The 19628-nt window shown below is 58.1% G+C and overlaps 3 protein-coding genes across 3 annotated transcripts; all 3 read left to right on the forward strand.

The window, feature by feature from the left end:
• Positions 1-1565: 1565 nt before the first annotated feature.
• Positions 1566-2654, forward strand: DICSQDRAFT_81793 (S-adenosyl-L-methionine-dependent methyltransferase). The gene is made up of 2 exons (XM_007363244.1): positions 1566-1961; positions 2016-2654. The coding sequence occupies exons 1-2, from the start codon at positions 1641-1643 to the stop codon at positions 2571-2573; spliced, it is 879 nt and encodes a 292-aa protein (XP_007363306.1). The 5' UTR covers positions 1566-1640; the 3' UTR covers positions 2574-2654.
• A 4301-nt stretch (positions 2655-6955) lies between these two features.
• Positions 6956-8733, forward strand: DICSQDRAFT_134139 (uncharacterized protein). Its single transcript, XM_007363245.1, has 2 exons — positions 6956-7058; positions 7145-8733. The coding sequence occupies exon 2, from the start codon at positions 7889-7891 to the stop codon at positions 8150-8152; it is 264 nt and encodes an 87-aa protein (XP_007363307.1). The 5' UTR covers positions 6956-7058; positions 7145-7888; the 3' UTR covers positions 8153-8733.
• A 3162-nt stretch (positions 8734-11895) lies between these two features.
• Positions 11896-15209, forward strand: DICSQDRAFT_178890 (HLH-domain-containing protein; the record flags this gene model as incomplete). The annotated part of the gene is made up of 4 exons (XM_007363246.1): positions 11896-12997; positions 13056-13197; positions 13274-13410; positions 13477-15209. 4 exons carry the CDS (start codon positions 11896-11898, stop codon positions 14289-14291), a joined length of 2196 nt encoding a protein of 731 aa, XP_007363308.1. The 3' UTR covers positions 14292-15209.
• Between the last annotated feature and the right edge of the window lie 4419 nt (positions 15210-19628).

Consider the following 19628-nt stretch of genomic DNA (forward strand, 5'->3'; position numbering starts at 1 on the left):
GTGTACTCCCTACTGATACTTTTCAATCTTGCTCATCGATGACGTGTATTTTAGGTTATAACTCAATCAACGGCCTGTCATTGTGCCAGCCCTGCCCTGAACCATCTCTTGCACTCCCATCTCTCGACGCCGCGTCTGCATCCCCCCTTTATCACCCGCTACAACGTACCAGTTCTGCAACATGCCCCTTGGGATCTGATGTTTGTGAGTCATGCCAAGACGGCTGTAGCTACTAATGTCTAGCTCCACCCGCCTGCCTTCGACTCCTCATAAACATCCCATAGGTATGTATAATGTGCACACACTAGTTGTGTCTTGCTCTTGCCCTTTCCGTAAGCCTTGTTGCTTGACTTACCTTTTGTATGATTGCATAGACATTGTTGCGTACTTGTGACTTTGGCCTCGGGAGCATCCTTGCTCCTGCTCACCCAGCGACTAGCCCTGCTAACCCTAACCCGCTTTTTTTTTGCGCACAGTAGGTGTGTAGACTGGCTACATTCATGTCTGCCTTCTTCCATGTATAGCAGTTCGCGTCCAATCATCATTATCATCGAAAACCAAACTCGAATTGTGTGATCATTTGTCGGCTACTTCTTGAACGTGACAAGTGACCATTTCGCAGCGTGGGCATGTATGGTAGAATTTGCACAAGCCACTGACCATGTATGTTCATGAGCCCAGTCAATAATGTACATCATCGGCCTTAGTTCCCCTACAGTATGGTAGCTGCTGTCCGAATGCTCAGCGAGAAATGGCTATCAATGTCCAGGCGCCCTGCAAGGTCTGGCCATTGCATACCATATCTGGCGGATTTGCTACGGGTTCACCATCTACTTCTCATACCTTGCCCAATCTGGTCAGAATTGCGGAACCTGGTCATCACCGACCATCCGTTTCGCTTTTTTGCTGATGGCCAACTGTGTCTATCGCAAGTCCAGTCTCGACCTAATATGTTGAGCCGGGGGTTCCGCCTCGTCTGCTGAATTTGGCCAATCCTATCACGTGCCTACATACATGGTAGAAAAACTCGGCCATTACGACCGTTCGGACTGGTACTATTGTACCTTTCTCTACCCGGTGATGTCCATTACAACTTTGCTGTGGGCTCAGTGATCTTGAAAGTGATTTGAGGCAGCATCTTGGCTGCCACACTGGGGCTCGGATGGCCTCTTGGCACATGGCTAGCATTGACTTACAAGTGCATCCTTTATGCAAATGCCTTGTTCCCTTCAGCATAGAAACACATCGCACATACAGCTGTCGTGGAGGTGTATCGACGGGTCTCAAGACTGGTGGCTTCGTCACCGTGTCTCTATATTGTTTGGACACTGCAGTTGAGGGTTCAGAGCCTGGTACTTGCGTCATTGTGACGGTGCCCTGTGTGCTCTGCCGCCGTGCGCCGGAAGAGGATAAACCAATGACTCAGAGGGTAACTGAAGCGAAATCAGACATATGTACTCTCGTCCACACATTGACTGCGGCCGTCAGCTCCGCGACTACGTATCTACCGCCAATATATTACAAATCTAACAAACCCGCTATGAAAGTCAGCGTGCCGTCACCATCCCAAACGCTACCCTCACACTAACAACTGCTCCTTGTACCGATACCCAAGCGAGAGCAGTACCCTCCTGATTGCAATGACCACGGACTACTGGAAGAGCGAGGAATTTGCCAAACGGCACAAGGGGGCCGAGCACATCACTGGCCCCTTCGGGCTGCAACTCCTCCTGCAATGCGGCCTCGACCGTGCCGAAGGCAGCGAGGACATTGTCCTTCTCGATAACGCAACTGGCACGGGCATCGTCCTCGAGTATCTGTACGGCATACTCCCGCCGGCCGCGAAGGCACGTCTGCAGGTCGTTGCTGGGGACCTTTCGCCTGCGATGATATCGGCCGTACAAGAACGCATCGAGCAGAATGGATGGGTGCACATCGACGCAAAGCTCGTCGACGCGATGGTATGCCGTTCCAGTCTTGTCCCATATCCTACATGCTGATCACAAGAGCGATAGGATATGGACTTACCATCGAACCAATTCACCCATGTCACCGCCAACTTCGGTCTTGTCGGCATCCCCGACCCTCGTGCCGTCCTCTCCGAGGTCTACCGCGTCCTCCGCCCATCTGGTTTAGCCGCGTTCTCGATCTTCAAGACAGTCGCGTGGTACGATATCGCCAAAGCGGCCATCACTAGCATCCCGGGGGCGCCTCGCTTCCCGACATTGGAGGAATACGGGGTGAAGATGATGAAGGACCCTCAGCCCGGCGACGAACAGTGGACAAGACCGGAGTTCTTCGAGGAGCAGATCCGAAACGCCGGATTCGAAGACGTCCAAACGACCGTTCACGAGAACCGGACGCGCTACAAGGACACGGAGGAGTACGTGAAAGTGTACAAAGTGGACATGATGTTGAAGAACTCGTGGAGCAAGGAAGATTGGGAGAGGGTGGAGCCGCACGTACAAAGTGCGCTCGTGGAGGAGCTGAAGCGCAGGTTCGGAGACGGGGAGATTGTGTTGAATTGGGAGGCATACTGTGTTACGGCGAAGGTACCTCCTGCCAAGCCCTAACCGGGACCCTTCAAGTAGGGCTGCCGTGGCGGGTCAACGACGCGTTGACCATAAGAGCACGACTATATAAACCACTCCCCCGCTTGCTCCCAAGGATGCGATGTCTCTCCAGGAACGATCGGCAAGATAGCTCTTGAACGAGACGTGGAGGAAGTGGACTAGAGATTCTGCACCACACAGCGGGTTCCTTGCGCGCCGTCTAGCCCATTCGGACACTATTCAAGATTGTTGTCGCCAGACATCAAGCAGAGCACAATTAATTGTCAGCACCAGTATCTGGATGCAAGGCAAGACAACGTCGCGAGTGCCTTTCGCCCACGCCCGCAGGGAAGTCGGCGACCACGCGTGACTCAGATGAGTAACGTGTGACATGCAGAAGGTCACATCGGTGTTCCCGCTCTGGCTCCCTTCGTGCTGTTTCCTTCGTCAAACCCACTCGTCTGTGCGTTCAAGTTGTATACGTTTACGCCGAAACTACTAGTCATGCCACCAGGTTTTCCGATTGCACCACGCTGCGCTCATGTGAATGCCCTTGCCTTGCGTGTCGGTGCCGCCGTGATTACAAGCGTCCTGCATGGAACACACGTATCATGCACGCAAGGGAGCCATGCTGCCACTCGAACTGAGCCCATTTTCGTTTACAGGCGTGTTCGGGCTTAAAATCCCATCTGTCCTCCCCTGGACGTCCTAGTTCATGATAATCAGGTCCTCCAGGACTTCTGTGCGGATACATCTTTCATCGGCTGACCCGTATTGAAGACAGCTTACCGGAGACGTTTGACATGCCCATCGGCACTAGGTCCTCCCTAGCTGAGCTCCTGGAGCACGAGGAAGCTGTTTTGGCTCCATCCCATTCTCGCGTGCTCGGTGCTACATAGTCCTGGCGCCAGTAAGTCAGTCAACTGCAACAATACTCCAAAACGGACAATTTCCATCCTCTAACGACTCACCATCGCACACTTGAGCTTGCGGCACAATCGGCGACCTATGTCCGACTACCACCCGCCTCTGCTGCCGACGCATGCGCTCGCCGCTTGGGGAGACGAGTCGCGCTGGGTTATCGCTCCAGCCACGTGAGGATGGCGGCCATGTTACGGAAGTCAGATGAACGGCGTACAGTGCTCTTCCGTCACTGTGGCGACGTGGTCAGACGAGCGTACAACGTGGCGATTGCGAACGTTTAAAGGGCGCAGACGAGTCTGCACTGCTCCTTGTTTGCTTTTCCCCCGCTTATTATTCTCTGGGTCAGTGCGCGTCTCGTTGCACGCCTTCCCTTCCGACCGTGTCTGACTCCCTCCCGACAAATCCTATTGGAACGCTCACATCACAGTTACTGGGTCGCGGCAGGTGTCCTTGTCAGGTACCCCATATTCTACTACAGCCGCCGAGGACATTCTCACCCTTTTGCATATTGCTCCATCCACTATCTACCTGTTCTGTGCTCTACTCTAGGTTTAGGGGAACGATGTCGGCGAGTGTCGCGTCTCGCACCAGCACTGACCCGCTGGTGTCCGGGGTCCATGATCAAACTCTCGGATCCCTGGTTGAACGGCGATCTCTGCGCCATCTATATCCGATCTCCCGTCCAATTCGCAGGATGGTCTTGAATCAGGTCTTAGGCATTGCCTGGTGTTAGTGAATGCCCTTCTCTGTTATTTTGCGTTTCCAAATCCCGTTCACAGCTGCCATGTGGCATAGAATGACTTGGAATCACATAGGTCCCGTCCGACGATCGCATTACGTCGCGGATCATGTTGGCAACCAGATGAATCTACTCAGTCACGTCCGTCGGAGACTCTCTGGTTGGACACAACATGTCTGGTACGTTTTCGCTCGCAGCCTAATTGTTGATGCGTCGCGTGCTCACAATCAATACTGCCATCTGCGCAAGGATCTCTGCGGGACGTCCTGTTTCGGGTGTTTGTGACATATGATGGGACCGTCGGCGTCGGGGGCCGCAGCAGACCATACGAACTTCCTGGTGAGTCCTCCGGTGGAAACACCTCCTAGACGTCTCAGTCCACCCAATCATTAGAACCGCTTGCGACGGGGCAATAGTAGTGATCTCACAGTAATCTCTACCACCTGGGCTCGCCAGGGCTCTCGGTCGATCATGTTGCCATAGGACAAGTGCCCAAGCATAATGGGGCAGGACCTACAGGGCGGCTATCGGCAAATTCTGGTCCCGCGTTCCCCACTTACCCCACATTGAGAAGCGCCAAGGATGCGTCGATTATTTCTCCAGGACCCCCAGATCAGACGCGTACCTTCAGGCCTTAGCCCTTTGTAGGTGATGGTTACAATTGTACCCCCTACTTTGAGCACACGCTCTGATCAGGCAAACTCCGAGGACGGGCAGTCCTTTGTTCCTACCGGCCTTGCGCTCTCTGTGTTCTCTTCTTTCGAACTGTCCTGCCGTAACCGGGGGCGCGATGCGGTCCCGAAGGCGACCCGCCCCCCGCATCTTCTCACAGCATGGCCATGAGTGGTCCTCCACTCGCGTCCATGTACAAAGTATTCATGGTGATATCGTCAAGTACCCTTCCGGGTTTCTATAGGCGCGATGCGGGCCCGCGAACTCACATCAAGCTTTTCTCGTCCGCGTGCGTCCTCACCACAGCCGCCCACTATTTTCTGATCTATTTCTCTCGGTGTAGCCTGTCAAAGTATCCATCGTGTCGGGTCCCGACAACTCATGCGCTTCCCGCTGTTGGCCCCCTCTGCGACCGGTATTCCCGTGGAATGGCCAAGATCGATGATCTCCTGATGGCGTCCCAGGGAGGTCAGACAACACCATCTTTGCCTTATCTGTGCCATCGCCCTCGAAAATCCGTCCCCTCTTGCTGCTAGGGTGCATACCCATCTGCCGGGCGATTACTGGTTGCGACTTCGCGTAGTACGAGCACATGGGCAGCTGAAGGTGGTTTCTCCGAGGTATACTTATTCCTCGAGCCGCTTGCGTCATTCCTGACTAGTACCCGCGCTTTCGTTTGTAGCATGAGGGCACGAATAACCCGCCGGATAGCTTCATCGACACCAATGAACGAAAACGTTCAATGCGTCTTACGGCATGCGCATAAAGGAGTGGGGTCGGGTTGACATTGCCGGAGTGGCCGGGGCTACATATATGGCCCTCTCGAACCAGGAGGAGGTGAGGCGTCTTGACTGTCCTACGTCATTCTGATTTCTTACTGATGATGCGTTCGCGCGTTTGTGGTTCTCAAGGCTGATAGTGTCTTGGTGTAAGTGAACAGTGCCGTCGTCTCAATCTAACATCTTATCATCTCTATCCCGTGTAGAAATTGGTTGTCACCTTCAACCAGCACGCCTCGGCTGAAGCAAGCTATGGGAGCTGTCGCCGTAACGCTCTGCTAAGGTTGTATTTCCACACCAGCGACTATTACGTGTGAGATGCTATCAAGAACAGCCTTCGTTCCGTGAACAAAAGGGTCGAGCGCTTCTCGCGTTCCTATTGGACGAGAACGGTCTCGGTCGTGGGTATAATCCACTTAAAATGCGCCTTGTCCATCGTCCATCTATCTCAGGTCGCTACGAAAGCTTCTCCCATCTCCCAAGAACTTCGAGAATGACGAGATGGCATGCAATCTATACTTGCGTTCCTTGGACTCCCCCGAAGTTCTAGGCTCCATCTCCGACTACCGAGCAATCCCCACCGGCATACTCGTTTGGAACAGCCCGGCGTTGATGCTGCCGCCGTGGATCCCCATGGCCGACTCTCATCTGGCCCAAACCTGGAAGGCTTCTGTGCAGATGTGCGTGTGTTTTTCTTGCGCTCTTGTCCATCCTCGCTCCCGCTGCCATGATCCCCCCTTTCGCGCACCGTCGATCCCCCACAGTCGGACGCATGCACGATCGGGCAGGGGATCGTCAGGGTGCGGAAACGAGCCGGTGGGACGCCCAGCGCGTCATCTTATTGCAGCACTATTGCTTCCTCTGCTCTGGCCGGGGACTTCTCGTTCCATGTGAGAGCCGACGGTCAGGGTCAGCCTGATTAGCTGACTGAATACTGGAGAGCACTGCTCACCCCCACTTTGGAGCCTCATCGTCGCCTTCGCGTCTTCGGCATTAAGTTACTCGTTCCGCGGCAGCCGCCTTCATTGGTCGGACGAGTATATGCGTTCTAGACGCTCCAAGTTTCTATTACGGCCTCTTACGATGTGGAACATAAAAGCAGTCGGCTGGGCCACGTATGAGCAGCGGTTGCGGGCGAACATGTTGGGTGGATGCGCGGTTCTACTCGTCCCGGTGGAAGCATTGCGCGATCGAACGGCTGCTCGCCCATCGATGTGGCATGGTGAGCTGTTACGGTCAGAGGCTCCACTGACGAGAACTGCTACTTGGCACCGCTGCCGGCAGCGTCACCGGTGCGGCGTCGGTGTTTTTGTGGCATAACGAGCCTGTGCTGACGCACTCGGAGCAGTCGGGCCTGAGCCCAGGTTTCGAGTCGTCGTCCTGAGATACCAGGTAAGCCGATCCGCTACAGACGTGGTCCATGTCCAAGTTGTACGCGCTGATCAAGTCGTGCTCACAACTCACATTGTGATACCCAGTACACACACGTGACGACGGCCCCTCCAGGACCATGCGTTCGCGTAATTCTTGTTGGTCTTGTTGTCTCTGTGCAGCTCATCGAAACCCATGAAGACATCTGGATCAGACGCTGTCCATGCAGAGATGTGCGTTCCACCCCTCCAGGGAACCGCACTCTGCACCCCGGCGCGCACGAATCATTTCTGGCTGATGACAGTCGGCTCGCAACACTGGTCACAAGTCTACCCAGTACAGGAACGACTCTCCTGATCCTACACTGGCAGCGCCTCTTGCCGATAAAGAGCGCGACGCGTCCTCTGGCTAGCTGCCTCTTTACGTGCAAGACACTAGCGAGCGAGAAGCTCGGGATTCGACGAAGAGCTGCGCGCCCTTCGCGCGTGCACTGTGCCTGATCGCGCGCGGTCCAGAAAACCTCCGTACCCAGCGTTGGAGCGCGTTCGCGCGTCGGTCGCTTCCTGTATCGGCCGTCCTTCTCTGAGATGTGACTTCTACATCGCCCTGCCTCGGTCTCCCCCTCCGCGCGAACTGTCGACGACACGTCCTGATCATCCGAGCTGCGATACTCCGCTCCCTTCTCGCATCCCGTTCCCCACCTTCGCGCGCTTCTTCCCGGTTCCGCCCCCTAGCAGCACTCGACGAAGATTCGAAGGCGGCCACCGCCTCCTTGCACCTCGCGCGCACGCGCGCGCACGGATCTGCGCACGCGTCTCCCGGACGTCCGACCCCAGACCGATTCCACTAGAATGGCGAATGCAGCCGGTGATCTGCGCTGGCTCCCATATCTGGGCGGACGTTCCCCCGCACGTCCTCCCCGCGCGTATATCTCGGGATCTCGTTCGCCCGGGCTCGCTGCCTTATTCCGCATGGCCAGGGCTACTTCCTACGCCTCGCTAGGATCCTCGATCCGCCTCGCGACCATTCGCACTGCCATGTTGGACAAGGTCGATGGCTTCTGGGTGGAGGGAGCATCATCGCCCTCCGTTCTGCGTTCCTTGGTGTTGATTTGAACAACCGTACAGACACCGCAGTCCCGTCTGCTAGCGCGTCGTTATCAGGCTTTGGGGGCTTCGTTCCACGTTGCTGGATCCCGATATGTCCACAGCCGGATGCCGCTTTGCTTCAAGCTTCTTCACGACTCGCATGCGCCGTTGGTGGTAGAAGCCGCAGAGAGATGCGATGCGTTCAGGTACCCCCGCCACGCACCGCGGCAGCCCGGGCCACGGAAACCGCGCACGAAGAGACCCTCGGAACGCCTGCACCGCGGTCGACGACAAGCAGCGATCAACATCCGACTCGTTCAGCTGGCGGCTCAGCGCCCTTGCCTTTCCTCAGACCAGACCTGTCTCTGGGGTGCTCACCCTGGCTTGCGCGCGTCCGCTCTGTGCGGTACAGTATAGTCGGGTTGATGGCAATGTCTGAGTCCGAGCCCAGGCAGCGCACCGGCGTCTTCTGAGCCGGACGGGCCACCCCGCCGCGCCCCGAGCCTCGCAGATCTCAATCTCGGCATAGACGGTGGCTAACGCGCTCCATCCTTGAGCCAGTCTCAGTCTCACTTGGCAGATCGTCATGCTAGCTAGTACAGTGCTCTAACACACCCCTAATCGCACCCCTTCAGTGTGCCACACACAATGCACACCCCATGTACTGCGTACAAATCCAACCCAAACGAACGGTCGGTTCATCCGACGCGCCTCCGTATGCCAGTCTTCGCGCGCGAGGGAACTCCAGCCTGGTGTGGGCGTGCATACTCTCCGCCAGCGCTCGGAACCGAACCGAGGACGTCTAATGCTTCCGCGAATGCCCGCCTGACGCTTCTGCAAGAGCGACCTTCGTCTCGAGGGGTGGCGCAACTTATGCTTATGTACGTCCCTGGCAAGGGGTCCCATGATGTCCCGTTGTGCTCGCCCGCGCGTCGTCTGTGGGCGCTCGCATTCCTATATAGATACCGGTGGGAAGACCGCGTGCTATGCTACATATCGCGGTCGTGTTGCGCGGAGAGCGGTGTTTGCCTGTAGGACCTGGCGGCGGGACAGCTGCAGGGAGCAGCGTGTCCCCGCGAATACGGCGCGTGCGCCTCGAGGGGGCGGGCGGGAGAATGCTGCCGCCGTCTCCTCGCTGCATTACCAGGCAGAGTTAGGCAGGCTTCTATCAACGATCACCATTATTAAAGCTTGTTGCGCGACGAAGAGGAGAAGGTTCGGTCCCTCAACGTACAAACAGCGACGGGGCGAAGGACAGGGGGGACGCGGTGCTCGCTGTCCAATCAGCACACAGGGAACGCAAAGATGCACTCGGATGAGGGCAGCGTCCTGACAAGACAGCGATCGATTCGGGCTCCGAGTCAACCACTCAGCGTCAGAGACGCGCGCGCGCGCGCGCCCCCCGTCGTGCTATTACGACTGCGTTGACATCATAGACGTCTAACGAACACCCAATAGAGCCCGACGAGGTGGTTTCCAGCCCCGGGCGCAGCAGCGCGCGCCATCTCGTCCCCATCATCTTCCGTGTCTGTGTGTCCATCTTAACCGAGCGAATCGCGGGAAGGAGTCCATCATTGCATGCCAAGTACAGTAGTACATACCCTTCCTACTACAGTACGTGCATGCTGCCTGCATCGCTACCCTCAACGAGGGGCACTCACATACTTGTGTGGGTGTGGGAGCGGAACAGGTCATGTTCCGACGCGCAGTAGCAGCGGGAGGCTGTGGTCACCGGCCAAGCCTTCGGGCGGCGATTGCTCCGCGACGGGAACCCAGGACCGCGCTGAGACCAGGCCGAGGGAACGAGCCGCCGAAAAGGGCGGCCTGCAGAGAGCCCCGTCTCGGCGGAGTCGAAACGTGAGTAGGGAGTGGGGAGGGTTACAGGGATCCATGGGACGAGGAGGGAAGGAAAGCAGGCCGGTGGGCCAGAAGAGCGCGTTGCGCGGGTGATCATGCTGGGCACCTGTGCATGCTAGACAGAGTCCGAGCTGACTGACGCCCCTTCGTTCGGCGAGCAGTTTCGATGGGGGCGGGACGGTAGCGCGCGCTCGCTCGATGAGTAGGAAGACGCACGGTGGATGAAGCTTGGAGGATGGGCGTCATGGACGTCCAATGAGCGCACGAACCGAGGGAGGGAGCTCTTATACGGCGCCAGGACGTAGAGGCCAAGACGCTTACAAGGATTGAACGTTGTTGCTGCAGGGTCAAGGGCGTGTTAAGTCCACTGGACAATAGCGACGCGTGCAGTTTGACGAGCGATTGAATTCGTGGCATCGGGCAACTCAAGGAGTCCAAATGATACCGACGATCAGTGCTGCAGGTGAAGCCAGTGATTGAAAGGCGCGGCTTGGCAGAAGCAGAAGCGGCGTTTCGCGGACGTCAGCGAGACAGTCGACAGACAAGACATATAGCTGACTTTCGCGCATGAAGACGGCAGATACGTTGTAGCTGCGGAGCGGAGGCGCGATTGTCGGACATGAGCCGAGCCAAGGCAGAGCGGACAGGAGCGTCCGCAGACCTAGAGGCTAGAGGAAGTGAGACGTTTCCTTGCGGAGCACTTCCGCGCATCCCGCGCGGTGCATGCGGTAAACGCGAGGCTGTAGGTTGCAGACGTGTGTGTCCGTGCTCAACCGGGACTGCAAGCTGCGGTTGTTTTCGAAAGCGCGTCTGGAAAATCAAGCTTCATCGGCCGAACACCTAACCACGTCCAGTGGGAGGGGGAAAGGGGCGAGACGGGCGGCAGGAGAATGGAGGGCGGCGCAATGGGCGGCAGTCTCCGGAAAAGCCGGACCGAGGACGAGCGCTTTGTCAAGAGGCGCTGTCATCATTTGTCGGGACCGCCGTGTCGGGCGGGGCGAGCGCCGAAACCGTACTTGGTGACGATGGTGGCTTTGTGGCGGTGATGGCCGCGCATATTTGGGGGACTCCAGAGACAGCACTGAGCAATAAAAGACCCGTCAGGAGTACGACTTTGCGTCAGCATATAGTGAGGAGGCACGGCGACTGGTCGAGGCGGGAGGGTTACTGCCAAGGCGTCTTGGGATGGTTGTGAGCGCAGAACAGGCGGTGCCCAGCGAGCCGTGAGAAGAGGCCCGAGGAGGGCGGAGAAATCAGAGGGAATTTGTTGAGCCCCGGGCGCGCTTGGGCTCCCTCCAGCCCGGTGCCGTACATCGCGCCGAGGCATCCGGTGGGCGAATGCTGGCCCTCCAGCTGTCGAGTATAATGTAGCAGACTGGCTGCCTTGAAGGGGAGCGCATTCATGTGGTGGCCGCAGACGGATGCGACGATCCAGAGACAGGACGGCAAGTGTGTGATTACGTTAATGAGAGGACGTAGTCGATCGACCGGAAAGCCTAACGGGGCGCAGTACTGATCGAATGTGCCGTGTTGGTGGTTGCGATGAAACTCGAGGCGGGATGATTGGGCGGCGGCTGGAGGCGAGGCACGACGAGCAGATGCGGGACTGGCTGGGGCGGGAGAGCAGTATGGATGGGATGCGGGGGTGCGGGGCAATTGGCAGGGCCGGATGCGGGGGGACTCGGCCGGGGCCTGTGATGGGAGAGCTGTGTGCGAGTGTTTGGGCAATCTCGATCAGATTCGAGAGGAAGGGTCCGAGATAGGGGGCCACGCGGGGTAAGGGAAAATAATAATAAGGGGATTATAAGTCAATGGTTGTCTTTAAGCCGGGGATGCGGGGTCGACGGCCGCCCTCCCTTCTCTCTGCTTGGGTCTCTCGTCCGGATCTCCTCTCTCCCTCTCCACTCCGTCCGATGAGCTCTGCCTTCTTCCCGTCCTACAAGCCCCAGGTCCTCTCCCGCACAGAGGGCTTCCACCTCCCGTCTCCGCCTCCCTCCAACAGCCCGCCGTCTCCCCCCGCGAACGCCCAGAACTCTGCCGGCAACAACCAGTTCGACAACCTCTTCGTCCCCCCACTCTTTACCGTCCCCGACCCTTTCCGCAAGTTCCCTGCCCACAATAGCGAGCAGTCCGGCAACAACATGGACTTCACAGACGAGCTGGCCTCGCTCATCGCGACCTCGCCCTCCCAGGGCCATCCCCACAACTCTTCGCACGAACGCTCGACCCAGTCCCCGGGCGCGTATGACGATTACCGATCCCACCATACTCACAACATCTTCGATATCTCCGCCCCCACATCCCACCACCAATCATCGCATCATAGCCACTTCAATCACCAGAACCCATCATTCTCTCTTCCCCCCGCGTCGTCCCTACACTCCGGTAGCCTTCATGGTCCCTCTTCGGTGCACAACGCGCATCCTCTGCATGAGTTTACTGCCCACTCCCATTTCAACTCGACGGTCCCCGCTATCGGCTCCTCCATGCGCTACGAGCCACCATCCAACAACCCGTCCTCACCGACCACGAACGGCAACAATCCGTTCTCGAGCGCCGAGCCATCATCGTTCTCGTCGCATATGTCTAATCTCTCGGGTATCTCTTCCTTCTCGAACCTCACAGCCCCATCCGAGTTCCACCTGTCACAGCCTCAGAACGGTGGGCAGCCCAACGGGCAGCGGCAGACGCCGTCGCCAGTGTCCGCGAACGGCGCGGGGCCAGAGTTCTCGAGGAGCCGATCGCGCTCGCGCGCGCCTGCGAACGCGTTGGACCCCGCAAACCCCCCGAGCACCAACGGCGGTCCGGCGCGCCGCACCCGCACGAAGCGCAACAGCGTCTCGAGCGTATCGCCACCCCCGCTCCATCGCGGGCACACTCAGCCGCTCGTCATCCCCAACGCGAACGGCGCTGGCCGGGGTCCTGCCAGTCCCCTCAGCCTGCACACCAGCGGCTGGTTCATGCCCCAAGGGCAAGGTAACGACTTTGGGCTCCCTACCCCCGAGAGTGTGCATGGTGCGTTTCGAGTAAACACCTCGTGTAGTGCCCGCGTTGAATGCATGCGCCCGTTTAGGCTTCACTGCGTTCAATGGCGGGACCAGTCTCGGCAGCGTCGGCTTGGGCGTGAGTCCGAAGGAGGTAAACGTCCCCGGAATGGGCATGGTGGGCATGCAGAAAGGCGGAGAGACGCCTCCCGACGACTTGGCTACAAAACAGTGCGTTTGCTTCCTCGACCCCATTACAACTCAGCTCATCTTGGTTCATTTGCTATGACGTATGACGGGAATTCAGAGCGATCATCGCGAGCGAAAAGCGGCGCCGAAGGCGCGAGTCCCACAACGCCGTCGAGCGCAGGCGGAGGGATAACATCAACGAGAAGATATCTGAGCTTGCGACCCTGATCCCGGAGTGTCTGCTCGATCCGAATGGTACGTGCCTCCCTACCGCACATTGCCAGTCGGCCACCTTGGGACTGACGACGCCTCCGGAAATAGCGACGATTGCGATCCCCGCTTCCCTCGCCGCTGCTTCGGGCGACGATCTCCTCTTCGGGGTCACCATCCAGGAGTCCTCGGAGAAAAAGGAGGGATCTGGCAGCGCAGAGCCCGAGGATCCCGTTAACCCGGGCTCCACCCCGACGACTGCCACCGGGGCGAGCGCGGCCAACGGCGGCGTTGCGGACGGCAACGTCGTCAAGGCGAACAAGGGCATGATCCTCCGCAAGAGCGTCGAGTACATCCGCTACCTCCAGCAGCTCGTCAGCGTGCAGGCCAACCGGAACCGCGACCTCGAGCAGCAGCTGCAGGCGTTCCGCGGCGACAGTGTGCCGGACTCGGCGTCGATCAACGGCGACGTCGAGAGCGAGATGAAGCTCCACGACGAGGTTGGCTTCGAGCTTCCGAACGGGACCACGCCGAGCTCGAACGGCGACTCGAACGCGAATGGCGTAGTTGGCCGCCCGCGCCGCGGGAGCGTCCGGAAGTCGTTTCAGGGGTTATTGCCGAGCGTCGAAGAGATGGACCAGGACACGGAGCACGCCGATCACGAGATGGAGCGGCCGTCTACTTCTGGCACTGGGGTCTCCCCCACGAGCAGCATGGAGGATGACATCGACGACGACGTGGAGGACGGGGAGGACGGGGACGAGGATGGGGACGAGGACATGGAGCTCGAGCGCGGGCGCAAGGGCCGCGACGGCAGGCCGGTCGGGAAGCGCGTGGGCCGCAAGGGCAAGAGCGTCAGCGTGGGCGCAGGGGTGAAGGTGAAGAAGGAGAACGAGCCCGCGGACACGATGGAGGTCGTCTCATGAGCTTCCGAGCCGGCGGACGACGGTGGGCGTCGACTGTGATGTCGGCCCATATCATTCATTCGTGATCGGTTTACTCACCCTAGGGTGGGTGCTGCTATCCGTCCGTCAACATCGTTGCCCCCGCGCGCGTCTCGGCGTGCTCGCAAAACACTCGACCGCAGGTCGATGCCTATGCCCCGCTATGACGCATATGAACATGCCTGCCTTTCAAGCCCCCGTATACGTGTCCTCGCTGTGTATTCCCTCCTCTCTCTATGGTCGCGTTCCGTTTACGTCCGTCTCCGCCAGGCTGCCTGACCGGGCCCACCTCGCGTCACCTGAGTTCTGCTGCGTGTTGCATAACCATTCTCACGTTTCCCCCATGCCATGTCCATGTCATGCGTGCCCCCGTCCTCTCCATCCATTCTATCCCCCCCTCATCGCTCCTCACCCGCTTCATTTCCGCCTCGCTTGTTTCCACACCATCTAATGTCGGCTTCTCGTTCCTCATCTTCTATATCCCTTTCGCTCTATTTACTACTAACGCACGCACACTCGCGCTTCCGACGATTGAACGACCGATCCCTGTCCGTGTAGGATGTGCCGTCTATCGCTGTATCTGTATCATCTGCTCCGTCTCTCTCCATCTCAATTTCCCGTTGCTTTCCCCTCATATATTGCCTCATGTGCTCTTGGTGCTCAGCGCGTACGTACAAACCATCCTGCGCCCTCTCTTCCCTCTCCTCACCCCACTGGCCTTCGATCCCGTCGCACACACACCCCACCACGATTCGTATCGGCACCTGCCGCGGTGCAGCTCGGCGGACGCGCCCGCGTGTACAATAGTTGACATACCACCGGCCGGCGCGTCGTGTCGTCGAGAAAGACTCTGAGATGAGCCAAAAAGATACGCGTACAATTAATTGGCCTCTGTTCGTATCCCACACTATAGGGTATATCGCGTGGCCGCCTTCAGCTCGAGCGAAGTTCTAACTTGTGCGGTACGGGCTGGGTATACACAGGTAGTACAAGCGCGGGCGGTTCAGCCGTAGGTACCTGTAAACGCCGAAGTATGCCCAATGGTAAGCCGGCTCTTCACAAGAATCTAGTTGAATGCTCCACCGTGCATGCTGCAGAGAGATCGCGGAGCATCGCGTGTCGCACCTACGTCCATCACAGTGTCTGCCATGATGGATTCATATGCTAAAGAGACAGCGTAAGTATGGGCGGAAGTCTGTAGTACGTGGGACTCGAGGCCCGCGCGCCGATCGCATCCGCCCTAACTGGGCTTACATGAACCAGGACATAGGCACGATCCATTCATTTCGTTTCATTCGCGGTCATTCAAGCTCAGTGAGCCTCCCCGGTCAGATTCTGGTCACAAAAGCGCGTGTCGGTGCACGTCAAGTTCGCCGCGGCGTCTACGATCGCTGTGGCTGGCCATGGGTGGTCGCCGGCCGCGGAAGATGATGATAGCCCAATGACTTCATAACTCGAAGACATATGATTCCGCAGATACCTGCGGAAGCTATACACGCCGCCTCGCCCTACCAATGCATTGTCTGTGGCTGGAAGGTTCCGGCGGTGGTGCATGCTATGGGATCGAATATGCCAAGACGCCGTGGGGTTTCCTGCTCGCGTGCCCGTTCGGCCTCTTGACTTGCCAGGATTGGAGCGACCCGTGATGCAGCTGCCGGCCACACCGTGTACGCATATTGGTCCTCGGCACAAGTACATACCCAGTGTACTTACGACCGTGCAGATGATCGGCAGCGATCAACGACACGCGGTCGGCATTTGCTTATGTTTGGAAACTTCGGATGGAGCCAGATGCGTGCCTTCGGCGCATACATACAGCACGACATGTCGGCACGCTCCCATGAAGGCGAAGCAGAGATGGCAAGCTCCGAGCGTGGTCCGAGCGAGCGCAACGTCAGAATGACGGGCTGCACGGCATCTATCTGTGCTGGATACGCATGTAGGATTGATACTACCGTCATCTACGACGCACATCCACCCCGGATCGCGCCGCTGATCGCACCTTCAGGATGCGGTCCCCCTTTGGATGCAACATCAAGAGAACGCGGACGGAGTGGCCGTAGGCGTATAGAAATTGCCTACTCAACCGCTACCCCAAAGTACTGGAGACATCAGCAAGAGGAAGGGTCTTCGAATGACGACACAAAGTGTCCCCCGCAACGGGCTGCGAAAGCACGACTCCTGCTTCAGTCCGAGCCCGCGCGGGAGAAGGACAGCCTGTACGTACATTGATGGCTAGAGAGTAAGTGGAGAATGTCTCAGGCTCTCAGTACGCAAGTTGTACGTACGAACGGGTGTCATCAGTTTGTCTAGACCAATTGATCAGTGCCATTTCCCTCGCAGTCAGCCAACAACCAAAGCGTATACCACCTGCGATCAGAATGGCCCTGTCCGTCAGTCTTCGTCGCTTGTCGTTCGCCGATACTGGGGCACTGTCACCAGCCCGCTGGTCAAGTGGATGTGGTGAGTTATTGTACAAAGGTATCGACCTCCGATGCAATATTTCGTCTCGGTCTCAGTGGGCCGGCGACGTGTCGTAAACGGCTGGCTTAGCTAGGAGAACCAGCGAAATATAGCCTAGATGTGCGGCTCCCGACGCCCCATCTCCTGCCTTTGCATGCTCCACTAACCACCAGATGTCATATACAAATCACGACTGCGGTTTGTGTAATTCCCGAACGACCACCTCGCGACCCATAAATCGACCAATAGGCCCTCTTGAAGTATATAAGTCGCACTATTGTCACTACACAACACAGGACTCTCGCTATATGTGGAGCTGCGGTAGAACCACGAGACGCATGTAGCGCGCGTGGCACAAGGGTACTATAACAAAGTACCCGGGGTCTTCTTCCCCACATTGCGCTGCTTCCCCACAGCTTCTGGCATCGTACACGTACGGATGAGCCCACGAGCTCCCCGAAGGCAGGCGATTGAATTCTATACTGTGCACCCCCTCAATGTCCTACACGCCAGGCCGGATCTTCAAGCTCTCGCTAGTCACCCGCCCTAGGGCGCATACACGATCGTGATCATTCCCCCAGTCGAAGATAGGGATATGAGTATACACGTACGGCGAACAGACGAAGATGCCCATTACGAGACACGAATCATCGGCCACGATCCCACGCTCAGCCACCTACACGTTCAGCGCTTCAGCCACACAGCGATCGAGCTTGGAGGGTAACAGCAGCCACCCATCGTGCCGTAGGATGGCAGGTAACAGTAAAACGATCAAGCCACGCAAGGCGCAAGCCGCAGATGGACACCGTCCATGCCTACAGCACACGAACCATAAACCTTACGCTGGCAGCCTACTCCGGCCGAACTGCTGCCATTTTCGCCCTCTGCCCTTCCCATCTCGGCCACCCGCCCGTCTACTATGAGACGTGGAGACTAGCTTCCACACGGGGCTGGCTAGATCCTTGCCACGGCCGCCACAAGGGGAAAGCAGAAGCATGCTGCAACAGCCATCTCCACGAGGAGATGAAACAAACGACCAGTCGGACGGAGTCAAGCAGGACGCTAGCCAAACGAGCGGCAGATTGCTCCGCGCGGAGGCTTTCAAGACGGGCGCAAAGCGGGAAAGACGGCGTTCGAGCTTCCAGATGCAGCGGGCTCAACAGCGGCCACAAAGTGCAGAAAGGACGAGGAAACGCACGACGTGGCGCGCCGGCGGACCGCGGACGCGGCGACAGTCTGACGCCCTTGCGCTCGTCTAGGCCTTCGCGTTCTATTCGTATGACGTTTCCCGAAGCGGACGGCAGCGCTGCGCTCGCACGCTGTGGCTCTGGCTGTCACCACCCGTTTTGGACTTTGCTTCTCATCATTGCAGCGTCTCTTCCTGCGGGCGTGTTGCGGCGGTCCTGCGGTAGGCCGCCACGACGTAAGGGAGTGCCAAAGAAGCTTGTTCGGGCGCCCGCGCCGTCCGTCGAAGAAGTATGCGTCCGTCAGAAATGGCGAACGCGTTGCCGGCACAAGAATGGCCCCGCGTTGCGTTCGAGATGAACCTTACCTGTAGCGGTATCCGGTTCGCAACCTCGACGTTTCATGTAACGAGAGCGTGTGCGGAGATGGCGCAGAGAGAAGCGATGATGGCAAAGACGGCTGTACGGCATCCATGACGCTTGTAGGCGCAGATTAGGTTGGACTTGTGGCCAAAACGCGGCGGTAAGGTTCGTCTAGCCGCGTGCCATGATCAAGGCGAGTGCGAGAGCACAACGGACTGCTCGCGAGTTACACTCACACTTCGTGCAGGGTCTTCTAAGTCCAAGCTACTCCGCGGTGACGCGTAGCGGGAACGCAGAGAAACGGAAAGGGGGCTGTCCGCTTTCGCAGTGTGATACGTGTGCAATGATAGCGGGGCATGTAGATACGTACCTACTGCCCTATTAGAACATGCAAGACCTGCCCGCGGCTCCTGTTCGGACCGAACCTCCGCACAGTAAAGCAGGCTGGGTGGCTGCGGAAGCCGCGCTCCGCTGGGGCCGGCGGGCACCCACGATAGTTCTGTCACAGAAGGTTCCGCGTGAAGAGACTGGAACGCACGAGCTCGGAAGGACCTTGAGCTGCTCAAAGCTACGAGGCCCGCCCGCACTCCCAGGGTGGGCGGCGAAGACGATTGAGGTGGAGCGGGGATATCGACACCATGATGGCGAGGGCCAACGGACAGGAATAGAATAGAGATGCACGTAAGCTATCGAGGTATAATGCCGCAGATGGTGACGGAAGACGACATGAGGTGCCCAGGGACATGGCGAACGTGGTGACGGGCTGCACAGGAGTCTGTGGCTGGCGCGCTGAAGATGGCCGGGCGCAATGTACGGGAAGGTTATCGAGTCCCAAAGAGGGCTCAGGGACCTGCAGCCGCGAGGAGCTGGCTCGTGCGAGCAAGAAGGATCCGGGGGGTCGGACATGAACATGGAGTAAGCGACTGGACTCTTCGCAAACCCAGGACAGGTCGAGCGGCGGTAGAGTGGGATCCACCTGCCAGGAAGGTGGTGGCGTCGACTGCTCCTTGCTGTGCACGTTGTACCTATCGTACGACTGAGGCAAGTCTGCGGACGATGGGCGACGGATTCGATTGCGCGGGCATCAAGACCTGTCTGCACGAAGTCACTGCCTGGACGAGCGAGGATTAGAAGCGAGGTAACATTGGACGTTGGAGCGGCCAGAGGGGGAATTACCAAAGGGAGTTCGGGCGACTTGAAGATCAGAAGCGTCCATGATCAGCCCGTACGGTTGGTGGGATGGAATACCAGCCAGCCTGGGGCCTGGACGGACGCTCGGAGGCACAAGCAGGCCTGGCCACAGACGCTC

The sequence above is a fragment of the Dichomitus squalens genome (genome assembly GCF_000275845.1).
Source record: "Dichomitus squalens LYAD-421 SS1 unplaced genomic scaffold DICSQscaffold_6, whole genome shotgun sequence".
NCBI lineage: Eukaryota > Fungi > Basidiomycota > Agaricomycetes > Polyporales > Polyporaceae > Dichomitus > Dichomitus squalens.